The sequence below is a fragment of the Leucopleurus acutus genome (assembly GCF_964270905.1).
Source record: "Leucopleurus acutus genome assembly, chromosome: 7".
Lineage (NCBI taxonomy): Eukaryota > Metazoa > Chordata > Mammalia > Artiodactyla > Delphinidae > Leucopleurus > Leucopleurus acutus.
The window spans coordinates 107779400-107800274 of record NC_139150.1 but is presented as its reverse complement, the minus strand read 5'-3'; the positions used below and the strand labels follow the sequence as shown (position 1 = coordinate 107800274).

General features: G+C 40.6%; 1 protein-coding gene across 1 annotated transcript in view; it reads left to right on the top strand.

Moving 5' to 3' along the window:
* Positions 1-2575: 2575 nt before the first annotated feature.
* Positions 2576-20875, top strand: part of XKR6 (XK related 6) — a gene marked incomplete at both ends in the record, with an annotated part of 271218 nt that continues 252918 nt past the window's right edge. Inside the window, one exon of the mRNA XM_082842272.1 lies at positions 2576-3306. Coding sequence (XP_082698398.1) covers positions 2576-3306 — 731 coding nt within the window. The remainder of the gene's footprint in view (positions 3307-20875) is intronic.

The window sequence follows — 20875 nt, the reverse complement described above, 5'->3', positions numbered from 1 at the left end:
AATAATAATAATAGTTATTATTAATCCAGTGCTTACTACCTATCAGGCATTGTGTTGAGAGCTTTGAATAGACTATGATCTTTAATCTGTCCAACAACTTTTTTAAAAAATAATTGTATTTGTTTTATTTATTTATTTTTGGCTGCATTGGGTCTTCGTTGCTGCTAGCGGGATTTCTCTAGTTGCGGTGAGCAGGGGCTACTTTCTGTTGTGGTGGCAGGCTTCTCACTGTGGTGGCTTCTCTTGTTGCGGAGCATGGGCTCTAGGCACACGGGCTTCAGGAGTTGTGGCATGCGGGCTCAGGAGTTGTGGCTCACAGGCTCCAGAGTGCAGGCTCAGTAGTCCTGGTGCACAGGCTTAGTTGCTCTGCGGCATGTGGGATCTTCCCGGAGCAGGGCTTGAACCCGTGTCCCCTGCATTGGCAGGCAGATTCTTAACCACTGTGCCACCAGGGAAGCCCTGCCGAACAACTTTTCAAAGAAGCCACTGTTATATTCCCATTTATATAATGGAGGAAACTGGGATTTAAAGAGGTTAACTATCTTGTTCACTTTATTCATGTTTTAGTGGAACTGGGATCCAAACCTGGGCAGTCCTACTCTACACCTATGCCATCTTTTAAAGGTGTTATTAACTCAAATTCAGTAAAGAAAGAAGTAGTATCTCATCTAAATGCAGAGTAATCCTTACCTGCTGGCTATAAGTTTTACGCCCATAGGAACAAGGAGGCTTAAATTATAGTGTGAAGTAAAAGGATAACCTTATGTGACATGTTTCCAAAAGTAGATTTTGGATTATTTCTTCCCCCCTCCCCCCTCAAATGGCAAAGGTAAAAATTCTCTTTGAGTACTTTCTGTAAACGTCTTTACAGGGTTTAGCTTGGCATAAATACCCATGAAACGTTGTGTACCAAAATGTGGAATCCTCACCTTGCCCTGCCACCCCCAAAATTTAACTAGGAGCTATAGTGTTAAATATAGTGTTAAATATAAATTATATATCTCAAAATAATGATACTGAAAATTTCAAAGGCATCTTTCTTCCCCGAAGCCTCAATGCCATACAAATATTACCTAATTTGTCCTATCTGAAGGAAAATTATTGGCATGATTAGAAGGTTTTACTGAAGGAAGAAGTAGACAGAATCAGAAAAATGAGCACAAAAATCCAGAGAGGTCAATGAGAAAATTCAGGGTTAGAAAATTTTTTCTTTTAACTCCAAAATGTTCCATTCACCTGATCAGTAACAATTGTGACCATGTAGCTTTCTCTATCTGGCTTCAAATATACTTTCACTAGAAGATCATTGTAATTCAAATCCATTCAGTGCTGCTTCACTTTTGTAAACTGTTAGTTAAGTAGTGTACCCTGCACCTATTTTAATCATATAGCACATTGATAACACTTTCACTTATTTAAAGCCATGTTTACTGACAGATCCTTAACACCAAAAAAATTCTAAAAGGCAATTTTCACACATCCAAAAGCTTGAAGAAGTAACTGACACAGCTTAAACCCTGGCTAGTTCTGAATTTTCCAAGTTAAGGTCACAGAATTGAAAAACTGCATACTTAAAAAAAAAGTTGGTAGAAATACATTTTAATCGTGAAGAAAATACACTCAAGGTCACAATATGCCAATTCAGTCTTCGCTGTAATTTTCAAGACCCAGTCAGGCTGGTTATCACTGGATTTTTGCCTGCACTTTTCTTAAGGGAATGGTGAAAACTTTATTGCAAAAGATGGTAAAGTTATCAGTGACAAGAAAATCAGGGGGTCAACAGAGGTAAAAGAGGAGGGAGTTGTCTAAATAGAAGTGAGAATCAGTGTGTATGGGAATCTAAACTGACTTATACGATTTCTAAAGACCCTCAAAATAAGAAAAGGAGACAAATTTAAAAGAAAAAAAATCAAAAAAGGAAAAGAAACAGCCAAAGAGGTGAGAGACAGCCATTTTGATGGGGGGGGCGTCTAACTACACAATGAGGTCATCCTATCTCCCGGAAGTGACACGTAATCACCTGCTTTGCACTAGCTCCGCCCCTTCCCTCACAGGTCCCGCCCCTCCGCCAGCAGCCGGGAGGGTGTTAGGGGGCGTTTCTCCAGGAGGAAAGCTGTGAGCTGCGACGCTGAGGAAGGGGACCCCAAAACGTCTGGCACTGCCCCCTCCAGGGATCACTTTGGACCGCCTCACTCGGCCCAGCGGGATTCAGAAACGCCGAGGGGTCAACCTGATGGGTTTCGGGGTCAACGGAAGAGGGGAAGGGGAGCCCTGGCGGGGTGAACCCCCCGGTCCCCCGCCCAGCAGCTGAGGCACAGGAGGGCGGCCATCTTGGCCGGGAGGGTAGGGCTGGGGAGCTGCGGGCGCCGTGCGATTGGGGGGCTCGCCCGGAAGTGACGCCAACTACCCGGAAGCGGAGGGGGTTCCCTGGCCCACTCCCCCCTCGTTCGTTTGCTCCCCCGCTTCCTCCCCGCCCCCCTTCCTCTCCATTCGTTTCCCCCCCCTTTCCCTGCCTTCTCCCCCCCCCCCACCCGTCCCTCCCCCCCCAACCTCCGGAGCTGGGAAGAGAGTCAAGATGGCGGCGAAATCCGATGGCGGTGGCGTGGGGGTGGGCTTCGCCCAGCTGCACAACCTGGACGAGGCGGTGGGCAGCGGCGGCGAGGAGGACGGGGAGCCCGGGGGAGGCGGCTGCGGCGGCGGCGGCGACGGCAGCGAGCCCGGCGAGAGCAGCTCGCTGCACATCTGCCACTGCTGCAACACTTCCTCGTGCTACTGGGGCTGCCGCTCCGCCTGCCTGCGCTCCCTCCTGGGCAAGAAGCCGCGCCGCAGCGCCGCCGCCGACGGGGGGGACCAGCCGCTGCAGCCGCCCGCGGCCGCCGGCCGCCACCCCCCGACGCCCTCGGCCGAGCGGCCGCAGCCGCCGCAGGTGGAGCGGCCGTGGCTCGACTGCCTGTGGATCGTGCTGGCGCTGCTAGTCTTCTTCGGGGACGTGGGCACCGACCTGTGGCTTGCCCTCGACTACTACCGCAAGGGGGACTACGTCTACTTCGGGCTGACCCTCTCCTTCGTGCTGGTGCCGTCCCTGTTGGTGCAGAGCCTGAGCTTCCGCTGGTTCGTGCAGGACTACACGGGCGGCGGGCTGGGCGCCGTGGAGGGGCTCAGCAGCCGGGGCCCCCCCATGATGGGGGCCGTCTACGGCCATGGCGCGGGGGTCCCGGCCACGCCGGGGGCGCAGCGCCTCTGCCGCCTCTCCGTGTGGATCTGGCTGTCGGTCATCCACCTGCTGCAGATGGGGCAGGTGTGGAGGTAAGAGCACTGCGGGGGTGGGGGCGGGGGCGGGGGCCTGGCCAGCTGGCCCTGCAGAGGGCCCCGCGGGCGAGGCCGGAGCCCTCCGGAGTGCGCTCCGCCCTCGAGGGGCCCCGCAGGTGGGCCCCTCGGACAGGCCTGGCACGGGGTCTTGAAGGAGGGCTTTGCCACGCACTTCCCCTGGCGTCTCAAAAAGACCATCGTGCGGTCTGGATCCCTGGCCACGCCTTTTGGCCCGGGGAGGCCCAAGTCCCGCTGTATGTCTTCATCCCTGGTTCGCACTTAGCGGAGACCCTGCCTCATCCTCCCTCTCCTCTGTCTCTGGAGATCTCTATATTCCCGTGGTCCCTTGCCCCTGTATCCCAAGGTAACCAGGCGCTAGCGCTTTTTATCTGCACCCTAGCTCGCCTCCTGGGGGAACCTTCCTTCTTCCAGCCGGTTTGCACTCGGTTTTGTGCCCCGGTGAGACACCTTCCCCTCTTTCCCCGTCTTCTCTCCGCAGTGGCCTGTGTGGGGCTCTGTGCAACTCCCCTGGCTGCCTCTCCTTTCAGTGCTCCGTTATTCCACGCCCCCTCCCCCCTTCCTGCGACCCCCATCCCCCGCAAAGGACTCCAAAGCGCTGCTCTCCTTGAAGGAAAAATGACTTTTTTGCTGGATTAGACGTGCCCTTTTCTTAGTGACAGGTAAAATTGTATAATATGTGATAGGTGTAAGCGTTTGTTTTTAACTCTCAACCTCCGAAAATCACTTAGCCACCTGGACATCTCTTCTGGTGGAACGTTGTTGTTGGTAGCCAGGCCAGTGCGCAGGTGATTTATGTTTACACAAGCCCCAAGCTTAGCCCTGGGGCTCTTTCCCTTCTTGTAAATTTCCCATGTGCCAGGTGAATCCCTCAAAAACCACTTGCAGATTTTTTTTTTTAAATAGCTTAACTTGCTAAACTAAGGAAATGATTTCATTAAAACGTTGGTAAATCTGTGCCCTCCAACTTAAATCAGCTTGAGTGTATTCTGCAAACAGTGAGATGTGGGTGAGAGCGTTCGCAAGAAAAAAAAAAATCTTACTGAAGAGAAATTATACAGAGCTCCTCAGGTACGTTGCTTCTGTGAGAAGACATTTTGCCTACACTGCTCAGGCACCTATTCCTAGTAGGAGATATTAGGTGCTCAGAATTTCAGTTTACTTGTATGTACTCAGGTTAACTGAAATGAAGTTCAGTGTGTTTTGAATTGTTTGTCTAGGTCTCTGTTCAGAATTTTAAATAAAAACATTTCAGAAAGCATGGGGAGGAATTAAGTCGAATCACGAAAGAGCAAGAACTTTGTCCTGCAGAATTTACATGCAAATTCAGGATAGGGGACATGTGAGTGGTTCTTGATTTTTCTGGTCCTTGCAGGGTAGTTTACTGGTGTTCCTAGATTGAACCAAGCAACTTTTTTTCCTAGCTCTGTTTGTCTGAAGATAATTTATTTCCTGCTGATAGGTTTGTAAGAAGAGAAGGAATAAAATAGAAACAAAGATTATTGATTAACTTTTAGCGATTATGAGCCTAATATGGGGGTCAAGGAAAATTTTGACATATGTTTTGAATTTGAAATCTAAATCTAAAAACTCCCCAGTCCATACTGAATCAAAGATAGTGTGTTTAACATAGGGGATACCTTTTTTGGTTTCTTGCAGGTTGGTAAGATGCAGAGGTATGAAGGGGAGAGGGACAAAAAGTATGGGGAGAGATTTTGAAATAGTAGTAAAATTGAACAGCATCTAATTAATACGTAGGCTTGTAGCCAAAGTCACCTATCTCTCCATGTTAGGCGTGGAGATGTGGGCAATCAAAACCTTGGTGTCAAGTTAAAATTCCTGAGAGAATTGTTTCTAATGTAATCCATCCTAGATATTTATTAGCAGTAAGCTTTTGGGACATACTGAAATTGGAGTTCTTTTTCACAAATTTTTTAGGCAGAGTAATCCCCCACTATTGACCTAAACCTTAATTGTATTTGGTAAAGTAGTAGAAGTCCCGGTTGTGGACAAACTGAAAAGTATATTTTAAATATGAATTTAGCTTTTATAATTATTTAAAACAGGGTTGTGTATTATTTTTCCAGATTTTTATTGAACTTTCAGAGTCTGTAGTGGTAAATATATATATATATATTTTTTTTTTTTTTGAAAAGATGCCTGTGATATTACTATGTCTAAAGTTTTTGGTCCTTTTTCAAGATTAGAATATATGTCTAAATATTTTATGAAGTTAAGGTATTAAAAGGCATGCTAATTCATCTAAGTTATTTATTCCAACATACTATACTTCAAAAGAAATATTTACTGAGAAAGGATTTTATTTTTTTTCAGTAAGCTTGTTTACTTGAAATACTCCAGGAGCAGAGTCTGCTCTTTAATACCTGCTAGGCATGTGGCTTGCATGGAAATCATTCATAAGTAAAAGCTTTGGAGAAAGGTATTTATTCTTTTCTAGTTTTAATCTCTTGGCAAACTTGTCAGTGTGTATAAACATACATCATCTCAGTTTTTTCTGCAGATCTTTTGAGGTTACAGTTTGTTCCCTTAATCATATTTGCTACTTAAATTTTATTTCATGTGGTCATGTGACATAAAGGTTAGGGTCTAAGAATTTGATTTGGGCCACATTTCTAAGAAAAGATATTGGTGAAGTATGTTGTCAAAACTGATTGCATTAAACCATGAAGCGTGTCTCTTCATATGCTTTTTTTTAAATGTAAAATTATTTGACTCGCGTGAACAAAAGCACAGTGCTTATTTAAGAAAAATTAGTTTCTCTTGACATTAAAGTGGTAAATTTCTATGCATGTTGCCTTTGCTATTAAGATGGAAAATACTTGACATCTCTTTCACCAAATGACTTCACAGAATGTAAGAAAATATTTTTGGCTGGGCCAGAGTTGGAGCGTGGAAGAATAGTTGCCTGTAGGATGATTTGGTTTCATGAACCTTGTTTTGCAGAGCACTACTGTGTGATTAAGGTCTGTTTAATGGATGCTTTACCTTCCCTAATTAATTACTTAACGTGGAACTTACCGTCTACCTTTATGTGCTGTTTTTCAGGTGCTTTTCCCAGGGATAGCGGGTCTATGAGTCACTCATACCAGGAATAGGGGTCTCACCAGGCTTCAATTTAGTACAATGTGTTGTTATTAGAAAGTGAGATCATTTCCTTGGAGGGTTAGAGCTTAGAAACAGGTTTGCATATTGCATTTTTGTGTGTAAATTTTTTCCTTCAGTGTATCGGCTTTTCTTTGCTTCTGTGCTACTTTTAGGGGGTGCTTAGTGTTGGCTTGGCAGTTCACTGCAGTCAAGAAGCAAGTTCTTTGACTAAAATTTCATGATGTTGCAGCCGAATCATTAATCTCCCTCTTTACGTATTTATTTTTATGGGTATGTTTTAAAGACTTAAAACTTTTAATTAAGATTAAAGCCTGAATTTTATCTGCCATTTTTAAAGTGAACGTCAGCTGTTCTTTATCTTGGGAGATGAGGTGATGGAGAAGGTTGCCTTCAAGTGAGAGGAAGGAAGCGGTGTTTCACCTGCCGTAATGGGGTCATCAGTCTGTAAACAATCTAAAGCTTTGTTTTAGCATTTTTTCCATTTCAAGACTTTGATGTAATATAGGGATACAACTCTCTAATCAGCAGCAAATGTTGCTGGGCTGGTGAAGATGCTTTTTTAACTTATCTCCCCCCACCCTCCCTCAGTGTAGGGATACTTGGAAAATTATGGGGCTTTGTTCTTACTGAATATTTTAGAATAGCGGTTCTTAACTCTGGCTGAGAATAGAACCTACTACAGCTTAAACAATGCCTGAGCATTGCTGGACCTGCTGAGGAAGAATCCCGGGGCGGGACCCAAGCAGTCTTAGTTTTAGAAGCTCCACAGGTGATCAGATGGGCAGCCAGGCTTGAGAAGCACTTTTAGAATTGGGTTTCAGGCTAATTCCATTTCGAGATTGTTATTGGGTTTATGTTCTTAATAAATAGGATGGAACAGTCGGGAATGGAATGCTTTGGTATTGTGAAGCTTGGTTCCTGGACACCACCATAACAAAACAACTTTACCTTGGAAACATGAGTGTCTAAATACAGTACTTGGGGCTGTCTCAAGTGTATGCACTTATAGTACTCAGTGTTTTTTTCTTTGAGCCTAAGTATGGATCTTATTCTAAAAGGATTCCTAGATTCAAAGCATTCTTCAATAAATGTAGCTCAGTTATCTGACTTTTATGTGATTCAAATAGCAGGTTTATGATTGTGTTGCATGTACAAGGGAAATTAATTTTGAAATGATTCTCTTAAGTAGGCTTGAGGTAAACAACGCGATTACGAGAGGTGTTGGACTAAGTGATCTGTAATGTCCCTCTAGCTCTAAGATGTTGTGATTTAGGAATGGAAATGTTACCTTTCAAATAAGAAAATTCACTCGTGGGGCCAGAATACCAGCCCTAGTCACGATAAAAGATTGTATATGTGTATTTGTGTGTGTGTGTCCGTGTGTGTAGGAGACTTTATATAGTATCGGCTTATTACTGGATGAGAATCTCTATATTGTAAAAATCTTTTATTTTTTTTCCCATTTTGGTCCATATGTTTAATGGAATTCTGGTTCAAAAGAAACTCAGTGGGATTTTTTTGAGGGGAAACTTGAGGAAAATTGATTGGAGAAAAGTAATGTGTTTGAGTAGTCAAAAAAACCTTTCAAAATTCAAAAGAAAAATGTTGAGAAAAATGTTCCTCTGTCAAGAAGTGAATGTGCTGTAGTGTCAGTAATTAGATCAATGTGCCACTGGCAGAGGAATTAAGCAAATAGGTGTTGAAGCAGAGTAAAGAGAGAAATTGACACGTTTGTGGGAATTTAGTAGGTAGTAAAGGTGGCATTCCTAATCAGTGAAGGAAAAAAAGATTATTTATCAAATGATATTGAGGCAATTGACTACGCAATTGGAGGAAAAATAGCTCTCTACCTTACATAAACAAAAATTCTAAAAGGATTAAAAGTGTAAACATGAAATATTAAATTGTAAAAGCACTAGAAGAAAATGTAGGATAATAATTTTATAATCGTGAAATGGGCAAGATGCTTTGACACCATCAAGGAGAAAAGAGATAAATTTAACAACATAAAGTCTCATCTAGTTACTCCCTTCCTCCTCCCCCTACCTGAAAAATTGTGGAAATAGTGATGAGTTGTGAGGGTAGAAGAGTTATATTTAGACAACGAGCTACTTACCTAAAGGAGAGCGAGTATGAAGAAAGCATCTCTGAAGATTATTTCTCATTTTTGAGTGAACAGAAACAGTAAAAACTTGACATCTATGGTGAATTTTCAAGGGAAGGTGATGAAAAAATGGCACACTTTGAGTAAAATTGCAAACAGTGCTGAAGGATAGTATTTCCAGAATGATCTAGAAACAAAACACCAAATTTGTATTGTAGAAGGCTAGCATTCCGGAAACCTAGTAGGCACATGTCAGAAATCATGAACAGTTCATTTCTGCCTTTTAACATCATTTGCTTTGCTTTTACAAACTTTATCCCTAAAGCCAATTAGTTAGCAGTATGTAATGGATAAATTCTGGAGAGTTGGAAAGATTAGGTGGGATGCAAAAAGAAATAAACTGTTTCAATTGTTGCTATTTTCATCATGGGTTGGTTTGATTTACAGTATGCTTTCTGCAAACAAGATTGTGGTTAAAACTTTACTCCTTGTGATACTCTGTTTACCTAGTTCCCAGTCAGAAATTGTGAATTTCAAAGAATTAATTTTTTTTAAATCATGAAAATATAGCCTCGTTTAAAAAGTTCACTGACTTTTGTTTTTTGCCGAAAGACAATCCACTATTTACCAATACTGGAGATACTCAAACAAAACAAAACAAAACAAAACAAAAACAAAGAAAAACACCACAGGGCACAGCAATAGTATAAAGGGAACATTGGAGTTAAGAAATCAGGTTTATCATTCTGCAAGTTCAAAAAAATCTCTGGCCTCCATTTCCTCATATTTATCAAATAAGGAGTTAAACTAATTGATCTTTCAGGTCCCTCAATTTTAGAAAGTCTATTATGCTATAGGTATTAGCACTCCGAAGTTTTAAACAAGGAATTTCAGACTCTAGTTTGAACAATTAAAATATTTAAAAATGTGGATTTCTTAGGAACTGCTTTGAAGTCCTATCATGTATTATTTTGACTTATTAATTTAAAAAATTTTCATCACTTGTAATCACTTTGCTACCTATAGAGGCATTATGTATATATTGCTAGCTAATGTCAAAATTTATAGCAGATAAGACTTCCTGAAAAACTTGGTATCCTGGTTTATTAGCTACTTTCGGGCACTTGCAATTTCAGCTAAAATTACGTTAAGGTGTCCTTTTATAATCCTATGTTTAAAATTTTTTACTGTCAGGTTAAGCTAAAGCAATGCATATATCTAACATATATTTTGGAGGTTTTTCTGAGTCGTTTACCTAGATTAATTTCTAATTGGGGAGGAACCTCAAAATCTCCTACTGCAATTTATCGTTTGATATGTATTCTCTAACTTTGAAAAGTTAATGTTTGTAAAATTTTTTTTTTTAATGATAGCTTTTCTGTCAGTTGTGAGCTGTTTTAGGAAATGATTCTAAGTGAGTTTTTTTTGTGTTTTGTATTTTATTAGATTAAGGTATAGGTACTTTTTTGGTTTAAGTTGAATTTGGGGAGAAAACGTGATTTGCTTGAAGGATTCAGTGAATATTACTATGACAAGAACACATTTGTACATAAAATTCAGCTTTAGGTTTTTTTCTGTATGTCTAACGTAGGTGGATCTTGGTATATTGCATTACTGTATTTTAATATACTTTAAAACAAATGACAGTATCCTAAGGTATTTTGTATATTGCTAACAAAAAGGGTCTTTACGAGTATATTGCTTTTATCCTGAAATATCAAACAAGTGGTTTTAAAAATAACTTTTGTATGCAATATTTTGGTCTTTTTTCTTTTTAATTGTGAGAAAGCTATTTCTGTTTTATATTGGTCATTAATATACAGAGCATGGATTATATGTCCATCAAATCATTTCTAGGAAGAAATTTGAATATTCAGTTCACAGAAAGGTAAACATATCAGTTTTCTTCACAGCATCCTGGGAAGGGAGGAAGAGTTGATAGTTATTGTTTACCCTGGCCAGATGTTCTCAAAGAATCATAGGTACATGAAGTAGAAAGTTTCTCTTTGACCATTATGTCCGCTTTTTCATTCTGTCTTAAACATACTGTACACATGAAGAAAGACGGCAGAGGTGAGGAAGACACCAAATTCATGGCTTGGAAAGCCTGGTGATAAAATAGAGCCGGCAGGAAATTAGGAACCCAGGCCCTTCCAGACAGCAGACACTTTCTGCTTTCTCTCTTTGGCTGTGTTTCTTAGAGTGGTCAGAGAACCTCTTGTATTAGGATAGGCCTGGGGCTTGTTAGAATGCAGATTTGTGGGTCTACTATGGGCTTAAAGAATCAGAACCTCAGGGAGTTGGACCAGGGAATGTGTATTTTTGCTCTCTTTATTATGGAAACTTTTAAGCATACAGGGAAATAGAGGAGTATATTGAACACCCAATACCAACTACTTGGATTCTGTAATTAACATAGATAGCTTTATGTGTGTTTAACATGTGTCATGAGGTTGCACCTCTCCATACTTTGCCTCAAATACTAAATAATTAGATTAATTCTACATAGCTATAATACTATTATCCCATCTTAGAAAATTAATGGTAATCCCATAATTATTCCATAATTGAAGAAAATCATCTAATAGTTGTTTCACGTTCAGATTTGCTCATTTGTCGCCAACAATGTCTTTTATAGGTTTTCACCCTCCCAACAGGGCTTAATCAAAATTGCTTAATCAGCATTGCTTTTATGTTTCTTTAATGCTAGAACAATTCTTAAATTTTTCTTTTCTTCATGATGTTAACTTTTGCAGAGTCTGCGCCACTTCTCTTGTATGTTCCGTATTTTGGATTGCCTGATTGTTTCCTCCAAGTTTGATCTGCCCTCTGTATTTCGGGTAAACTTGAAGGTGCTTCTAGGGGCTTGATTATATTCAGACTACATACTGTTGTCAAAAGTACTGCTTTCCACTTCATATTTGCATCATATCACATTATAACCTGATTCATCTCACTGTTCGTGATGCTAAGTTTTATCTCTTGGTTAGGGTTCTGACTGCCAGATTCTTCTGTATAAAGGTACATTTTCCCCTTTGCAGTCAGTAAGTCACTTGTGGAGTAAGACTTTTGGCAAGGTGTCAAGGCCTATTTCCTGACAACCTTTTACCTAATAGTTTTAGTGGCCATTGAGAATCCTTGCCTGAATCAATTATGAATTGCTGGTGGGAGGTGGGATTTGTATTTTAAACAAGCTCCCTAGTCGTTCTTAGCTCTCTAAAGTTGGAGAGCCATTGCTGTACTGGAATCAGGAACTGAGAGTTAAAGAAAAAAAAAATCCGTCCTGAAGAAGTTACTATGAATCTAGGCACTGGTGGGTTTTCAGCTGGTTGTCAGTAGACAGAGTTTAAACTTCATGTTAGTTTTGGAGGAACAAATTTGAAATATGTCTCATGTGTTCTCTGTATGTAACAGCAATAACCTGATATAAGGGCTAATATAACAGGTTAGAGTGTATGACTCAAAGGAGAGTGGAGGATGCAGAGAAATTACTAAGGTGGAAAGGAAACTATATTAGAAATTCTTTTTTTACAAATGTCTCGTTTAAATTTTTGTAAGTTTTTTTGGTGCCCATTTTCAGATAAAGAAATGGGTTTAGAGAGGTTAAGTAATCTGATAAGTCACTGGTGACTGGTGGAGGAAAGTTTTGAAGCCAGATCTCACTGACGGCAAAATATATGCAGTTTTCTATATCTCTTGTAAGGATCCGGAGGCTCTTCTCACTAATTACTTTGCTTTACTTTGGGACTTCGCTGTTTTGGCTTATTGAAAGTGGAGGAATGATATTCTTGAACCACTGGGGCCTCTTCATGTACACGCTGAGGTTCTTTGAGACCTCTGATTTCAACTCTAGTGTATTAAACTCTGCAGACAAGATGCACCCATATGTTGATTCTCTGTTTACCTGTTGGAAATACCAAGAGTAGTAGCTCTTCCCTTAAGGTTATAAAGCAGTTGTTTTCAAACTTGACTGTGCTTTGGGGTCACCTGGGGAGTCAGATATTTGGGTTTTACCATAAGAGATTATGATCCAGTAGGTCTGGGATGGGCCTTAGAATCTATTTTAAAAAGCCTGTGTTTTCAGAAAGATCCCCAAGCAGTGCACAGACAGGGATGAGAACCACATTTCTATAGGCTGATTTCTACCAGTATTTACAGCGGTAGTTCTCCGGGAGAAGGAGTTTATATTAGAATCACTTGGGAATATTTTTGTGCGTGTGTGAACTTGAGCACTAGGCGTATCAGATATAGAGGGGTGGAATGAATAAAGGAAGCTCTGATGATGATTTTAATGGAACACCAGTTTTAATGGAAACAGTCTCTGATTGGACCGTACTCTTAGATGGAATGGTTGGTGAAAGTGTGTATTAATCAAATGGTAGCTATATTTGCCATATACTATGGCATATGGGTTATACATAAGTTTTAGAATACTGTAAAGGCATTTTACGTTAAAACTGTACAGCATACAATTGAATATTCTTTTGATTCAGAAGCTTCTTTGGAAGTTTGAAGTACTTCAAGGTCATTATTAACACAAATGATCACTGTTGGTGCTCTAAAAGTGCCAGGTTAGAGGCATTTCATTATGTTGGGAAAATTGATATTCAGTGCAGAGTGAATTTCATGTCTCAAATTTTCAGAAATGTTATATTTGTTAAAATTGGTGCCAAGGATAGGATTCCTAAAAAGAAACTGGTGAATGAAAGGGGAGAAGTGTCCTAATAGGTATTAAATAGGTGTCATTAGAGACAGGAATGAAGGAAGCAGAGAAGGAAAATGACCTAACTACATTTTGCTTGATGGATTCATGGGGAGGAATAGCTAGGGGAGGGGTTGGGAAGGGGTTTTACAGTCTTTACTCTTCCCTGCTGTAAGTTATTTAGTACAGTGGATCAACAGGGACCCCTAAACTCTACATACACCAAAATAACATCCTTTGAGCTCCATCTAGCAATGGAGCTCAAATGTGGCAGTGGTGAGAAAACCCAGGCTCCTTGTAACTCGGAAGCTCAAGGTCAGAACCTCTAGGAGAGAAAACAGCTGGCAGAGAGGGACACAGGATGTATGGGCAGGCACACCGTACACTAGGTTGGATCCTCTGTGATTCTGGATAAAAATGAACAGAACTCCAAATCTGTCATTTTGCTTGGTTATAAGGAACACAGCTTTTGAGTAGTAAACTAAATAGTAGTTATAAATAGCCCTGTTATAATAGTAGTTATTAATAGCCCTGTATGTTTAGGATGCTGCCATTTTGCCTTCTCTAAGGCAGTTTTCATTAAAGCTTTCTCTGAAGGAAAAGATATGCATTCCAATAGAGAAATTATGTATTCAAAATTTAAGCAACCTCAGATGGCTTTGCTTAGACCTAGTGCGTGATGGCGCGTTTTGGGGTTGGAAGGAAAGAGAAGCTACATGAAGGACTTTTTACTCTGTTCACAAATTAAACAAAAGTTATCAAAATGAAGCTGAAGTTAAAAGCAATTACATTGTAAATTTGGAAAAATAGAGAATTACAACATGTTTATAGCATTTGTGGACCGTATTTGTGGTTTCCACTATTTGATAGGGACCACATAATTTTTAGGTAGTTTTCAAGATGTAGTCTAGGATTAAATGAGATGGTATTTGTCAGGCATGTTACAAGATTTTGAATAGGGCCCTGTGAGATTGGAATGTGTCATTCTATTTGTTTGGCATCTGCAATTCACTCTCTCAATTCGTGGTATAATCATATCTACCATAATGTGATATTCCTGAAAACCCTCTCATTCTGTAAAATTACACAATGAAAACAACAGGGCTGTGGGAAAAATAGGATTAAGGCTAGACTACTTAAAACCATGTGACTTTGTAACCAGAACACTAACAAAACAATGACAATCCAAATATTAGCACCATAGTATCGGGGACATTTGCACTCAGCTTCATATCCAGGTGGTTCAAGGCCTTATTTTATCCTGGGACATGTTTTTCCTTCTTTGATATGTAGATTCTTGTAGGTATTAGCTTCTACTGGAGGCCATTTTCACCAAAATTGAAGCTGTGGTCCAGGGTTTAGCCTTCATGTGTGCCCACAGCATCACTAGGTAGGGGAAAGGGTAAGGAATATGGAAGACACTAAACCAGCCACCACTGCTTGTACAAAAGGAAGGTATTTTGGTAAGATTCTCACCGGTTTTCTTATTCTTGTTTTTTCCTAAGTCTTTATTATTTGTGAAAAATCTTGCCCTTGATAGCTTCAAAACATTAACATGCTGGGAAGAATCACTTACAAACCAAAACTATTTCCCCATTATACTATTGTCGTTCCCATTTTGCCAGTCATGTGTGAAACAATACATGTTACGGGAGCATGCATTGTGGCATAACTGACATGTTTTTGAATCTGTGATGGTGTCAAGATGCAGCTCTTGGAGTTGTCAAGGTTCTATTGTTTTGCGAAGTTCTAGTTTTGGAGATAGTACAGCGTTTCAAGGTTAAGTGAAAGTTATTCTTCTCATGCTTTGTTGGCCTTTATATACAATAAAGAAGTGAAGAGGGGCTATTTCAATCCACTTTTAAATTTCTGCTTCTGTAACATAGTCATTGGATGGAATGAGCTACTGTCTCAATGCCACATCAGCCCTTGAACTACATATATGGAGCAGGAATGGCTTTAAATTTCGGCGCATTTGAAATGTAGTTATAGTGAGGCTTTAAATTAAAATTCATCTGAGCGCACAGTAAATGGAAAAAAGAGCAACAGTAGCCAGTTGTCAAGGAAAAAACTGATGGGTTTAACAAACACGGCTTTCAGCAATACAAACAATCTGTTTTCATAGGGTTGTTTTGTTTTGTTTTAGGATTGGGAAAATGTCCACATTAAGTCGAAGTTAGTTAAATGTGAAAGGCAGCAAATATACAATGTGTATGTATATGTGTATATACACATATGTATGTATGTATTACAGTGTTTTTCTTCACTAACTGTAATAACAAACATTTCAGGGGCTTAACACAAGAGGTGTATTGTCTTCTGTGGGTGGTCCTGGCTGATCATGGCTTTAGCATCTTTTAGAGACTCAGCGCCCTCAGCATTCAGCCAGAGAAAGGAAAGAAAATATGGAGAAAGCACAACTGCTTCTTAAAAGCCCTGGCTTGAAGTGACTCACATCACTGGTGCTATCATCCCACAGGGAGAACAGCCCTGTCACTGCGCCCATATAAACGGAAGCCGGGGGAATGTGGTCCTGCCCAGGGAACAGCTTTGTACTACAGAAGAGGGAGCTTGTGTTTTGTTGACTAGAGACTGAGGAAGAAACAATTCTCTACTTAGGTCAGGTATTCTCTGGATTAGATTAAGGGAGGGAGGGAGGGAGGGAGGGAGGGAGGGTGTGTGTGTGTGTGTGTGTGTGTGTGTGTGTAATGTAAATTGCTATTGGAACATAAAAGAGACAATTCCTTTTAAAACTTTGATTTATATTTTAATTTAATATTTTAGGATTTGCTAGCCATGTCAGGTGTCTCATTTTACTTTTTAAAAAAATCTTTATTGGAGTATAATTGCTTTACAGTGTTTTAGTTTCTGCTGTACAACAAAGTGAATCAGCTATATGTATACATATATCCCCATATCTCCTCCCTCTTGAGACTTCCTCCCACCCTCCCTATCCCACCCCTCTAGGTCGTCACAAAGCATCGAGCTGATCTCCCTGTGCTATGCAGCAGCTTCCCACTAGCCATTTATTTTACTCTTAAAAATGTCAAAACTGTTCTTAGCCTGAGTGGCATACAAACGCAGGTCAACCCTATTTTAACTGGTCAGGTGAAACAAGTAACTCTATTTAAATTAGCTTTTAAAAGTAACAACTACGTTTAATAATTTTAAGTGTGATCTGTGCTAAATATACTAAATTAAGATATAATGAAATGTTACAACTAGAGTTTTGAATAATTTTTCTTCAGATGAGATTTCATTGAGGTAAAAATGGCCTTTATAGACTAAATAAAAAGTACTGTAGCCTTGTCAGTGTTTCATGTCTTAAAAGAAATAGATCATCTGGTTTAGGACAGTTTGGGATCTTGACATGTGCTCACAGAGGTTGTAACTTTAACAAAACTGTGTCCCATACTTAGGGAACTTGTTGGCTTCTATTCCCCAAATAACTGCCCCCCAAAATCACTCCTTGTTTTTTGTCTTTTAATTGTACAGGCCACCAAATAAATACGTGTGCAAAATTCATACCTAAATTTGGAGATTTACACTAAAACTTTGTTAGTAAAACTGATTGGATTCTATTTGTTTTGCGTGTTAATAATCACTGGGAATGGATTAAAATTATCTAAAAATTCCTTATAAAGGTGTTAAAGCATCTAAATATGATTTAAAGTAAAACTGAAATGTTTTCATCAAAACACGTCGATATGTTTTATAAGTTCTTCTAGAAATCATAAAATATTAAAATATAGAGACCTGTTAGTCTAGTAGTGAAGGTTTAACGGTCAACTGTTTTAAGATGCTTGTTCTGTTAATTCCAAATATGACTTAGGTTACATTTTCTGGTATTCTTTGTTTTTTGTTTTTGTCTTTTTTTTTGCGGTACGCGGGCCTCTCACTGTTGTGGCCTCTCCCGTTGCGGAGGACAGGCTCCGGACGCGCAGGCTCGGTGGCCATGGCTCACGGGCCCAGCCGCTCCGCGGCATGTGGGATCGTCCCGCACTGGGGCACGAACCCGTGTCCCCTGCATTGGCAGGCGGACTCTCAACCACTGCGCCACCAGGGAAGCCCCCCATTTTCTGGTATTCTTAATTGGCTTTTAAAAAGTAGGTTGCTAAAGCATTAAAATAATAAATATACGTATTTATTTAGAGGCTATTTAATAATTAATGTTTCTCTACATAATATTATCACCAGGTGAGACTGTACCAGGGTCTAGATGAGGATCCTTTTTTTTTCCTTACAGAGCCAAAATCTGTGACCTGTATGGCTAATACATAATTAATATCTTCTCAACTATTGTGCTTGAGAGATAAAACAGCAAATTATAATTAGAATAAAAATCGGACACTGAAACCTTTAATAGGAGCTGTATGGTGTTACAGGTCAAATACGCACTACTTGAGATAAAATTTTTTGCCTGGTTGATCTTATTAATATAATTTTAATACTTTTAATGTGTTTACTTATATTATCTGGTGCTGGCTTAGTCTTTCACTCCCAATATTGCATCTGTTGTATCCAGACAACATTGCCCAGACTACGAGCAGACGTGACTCCCCAATGTCATAAGAAGCCACTGGGTGACCCTGTCTGAGCTTGATCAAAATAATTACTGTTACGTCCAGGGATTCCAGAATGTAATACTGCTGCAGATGTTAAAATACTTACACTGTGTTTAGAAACTTATTCCTAAGCCTTTTCAGTTTTCAATTCATAAGCCCACTTGGGTGGATGCTCCAAAATCTTACTTAGTGACATTGTAGTAATATTAACACGGATTGTAGGACTTCTCAAGACCAAAGAAAAAATGAATTGCTAAACTTCACGATAGTTACTCTTGGTTGACATAGATACAGTCTTAAATAATAGTGTTTAAAAAATCCAACAGGGACTTCCCTGGTGGCGCAGTGGTTAAGAATCCACCTGCCAATGCTGGGGACACGGGTTCGATCCCTGGTCTGGGAAGATCCCACATGCCACGGAGCAACTAAGCCCATGTGCCACAACTACTGAGCCTGTGCTCTAGAGCCCATGAGCCACAGCTACTGAAGCCTGCGTGCCTAGAGCCCGAGCTCTGCAACAAGAGAAGCCACTGCAATGAGAAGCCCGCACACCGCAAGGAAGAGTAGCCCCTGCTCTCCGCAACAAGAGAAAGCCTGCGCGCAGCAGTGAAGACCCAAAACAGCCAAAAAATATAAATATAAAATAAATCATTTATATAAAAAAAATATATGCAGGTCTTCCCTGGTGGCGCAGTGGTTGAGAGTCCGCCTGCCGATGCAGGGGACACGGGTTCGTGCCCCGGTCCGGGAAGATCCCACATGCCACGGAGTGGCTGGGCCCGTGAGCCATGGCCGCTGAGCCTGCACGTCCGGAGCCTGTGCTCCGCAGCGGGAGAGGCCACAGCAGTGAGAGGACCGCGTACCGCAAAAAAAAAAAAAAAAAAAAAAAAAAAAAAATATATATATATATATATATATGCGCAAAAAATTCCAACAAATAATACTTCACACTAATTAAGATGGCTCCTAACTACATCTGAAACTAGCATGATATTGTAAATCAACTATACTTCAATAAAAAAAAAGATGGCTCTTATCAAAAACCCTGAAAATAACAAGTATCGGTGAGGATGTGGAGAAATTGGGACCCTTGTGCACTGTTGCTGGGAATGCAAAATTATGTAGCCATCATGGAAGCAGAATGGTGGTTTCTCAAAAAATTGAATATAGAATTATATATGATCCAGCAATTCCACTTCTGGGTGTCTACCCTAAAGAACTGAAAACAGGAGCTTGAAGAGATTTGTACAACATGTTCATAGCAGCATGACTCATAGGAGCCAGAAGGTGGAAGCAACCCCACTGTCCGCAGATGGATGAGGAGGTAAAATGTAGCACATATGTGTAATGGAATATTATTCAGCCTTTATGAAGGATGGATATTCTAACACATGATACAGCATTGGATGAACCTTGGTGCCATTATGCTAAGTGACATAAGCTGGTAAAAAAAAAAGGGCAAATACTGTATGATTCTACTTTTATGAGGTAACTAGAGTAGCCACACTCATAGAGACAGAAAGAATGGTGGTTGCCAGGCCCTGGCGGGGGGGTGATGGGAAGTTAGTTTCAGTCTGGGAAGATGAAAAGAGTTCTGTGGATGGATGGTGGTGATGGTTGCACAGCAGTGTGAATGGACTTAATGCCTCTGAACTGTGCACTTAACAATGGTTAAGATAGTAAAGTTTATGTCATGTGCATTTTATCAAAATTTTAAAAAATCAACAGACCTTTCGGATAGTTTCATTTCGTCATAGTCCTACTCACTGATTAAACACAGAAAACAAATGAACAAACAAAATCTTTTTCTCTTCCTTTCCCAGTACTGTTGTTAATTTAAAAAACAGGAGTAATATTAATTATGTCCCCACAGCCAATCCATTTGGATCAAGGCATACCTCTTTTTTTTTTTTAGTAAATTTATTTTTTATTTTTACTTTTGGCTGCATTGGGTCTTTGTTGCTGCACACGGGCTTTCTCTAGTTGTGTTGAGCGGGGGTTACTCTGTTGTGGTGCGTGGGCTTCTCATTGTGGTGGCTTCTCTTGTTGCAGAGCACGGGCTCTAGGTGTGTGGGCCTCAGTAGTTGCAGCACACGGGCTCGGTAGTTGTGGCACGCGAGCTCTAGAGCGCAGACTCAGTAGTTGTGGCTCACGGGGCCAGCTGCTCTGGGGCATGTGGGATCTTTCTGGACCAGGGCTTGAACCCATGTCCCCTGCATTGGCAGGCGGATTCCCAACCACTGCGCCACCAGGGAAGCCCCAAGGCATACCTCTTACCAGTGTTCTAGCCACACTGTGCAGGTGGGCACCGGCTTCAATTGTGTTACCTAAAAATATTATATTATTTTGAAATTGGTCCCTTCCACTTCTACGGCACAGTGCAACCGTTGTCCGGTAAGAAGTTAGTGTTCGTCTTCACAGTGATACTCATAGTCTCAGATTGGAAAATGAGAACCCAAGTGTTTTTAAATCTGAAATGACTCCAGTAAAGGATGGGTAGGTAGTATTTTAAATCAAAAGAGAGCTCTTCCGAGTTCTCTCTCCTACAGCCTGACCTGTGGTGATGAGGCACTGCCTGTAAGGAGGGCCAGAGAAGCCCAGGCCTTCAGAGCATGCCTTTTGGAGGCCAAGTGCTGGGTCTCAAGCCTGTCCTGGACCAGCTCTTAACTGGTTACAGTTATTTAACCACTCTGTTCTTGGGTTTCCTCACAGGTAAAATGGGGCTTATTTTGGGTAGAAAGATCAGGAACAGCTTTGTGGAGGAGAATATTACTACCTTACAGAGTTGTTTTGAGAATTAAGACTTAATACATGTAAAGTCTGAGGATAAAGCTTTGATACACTTACTTACTGAATGTTAGATATTAACAGCTTTTTCTACCTGGCCCACAGGATTGAAAATTGTACCAGGCATTGATAAGGTTCTACCTGGCCAAATTTTCTTTCTTTATTTAACTGTATCCAACCCTCTTTCTACACATAGAAATATGCCTTGCTTAGGTGTTCAAAGTAAATCCTCCAAATAAAAATGTGATATTGTTAAAGCAGTTT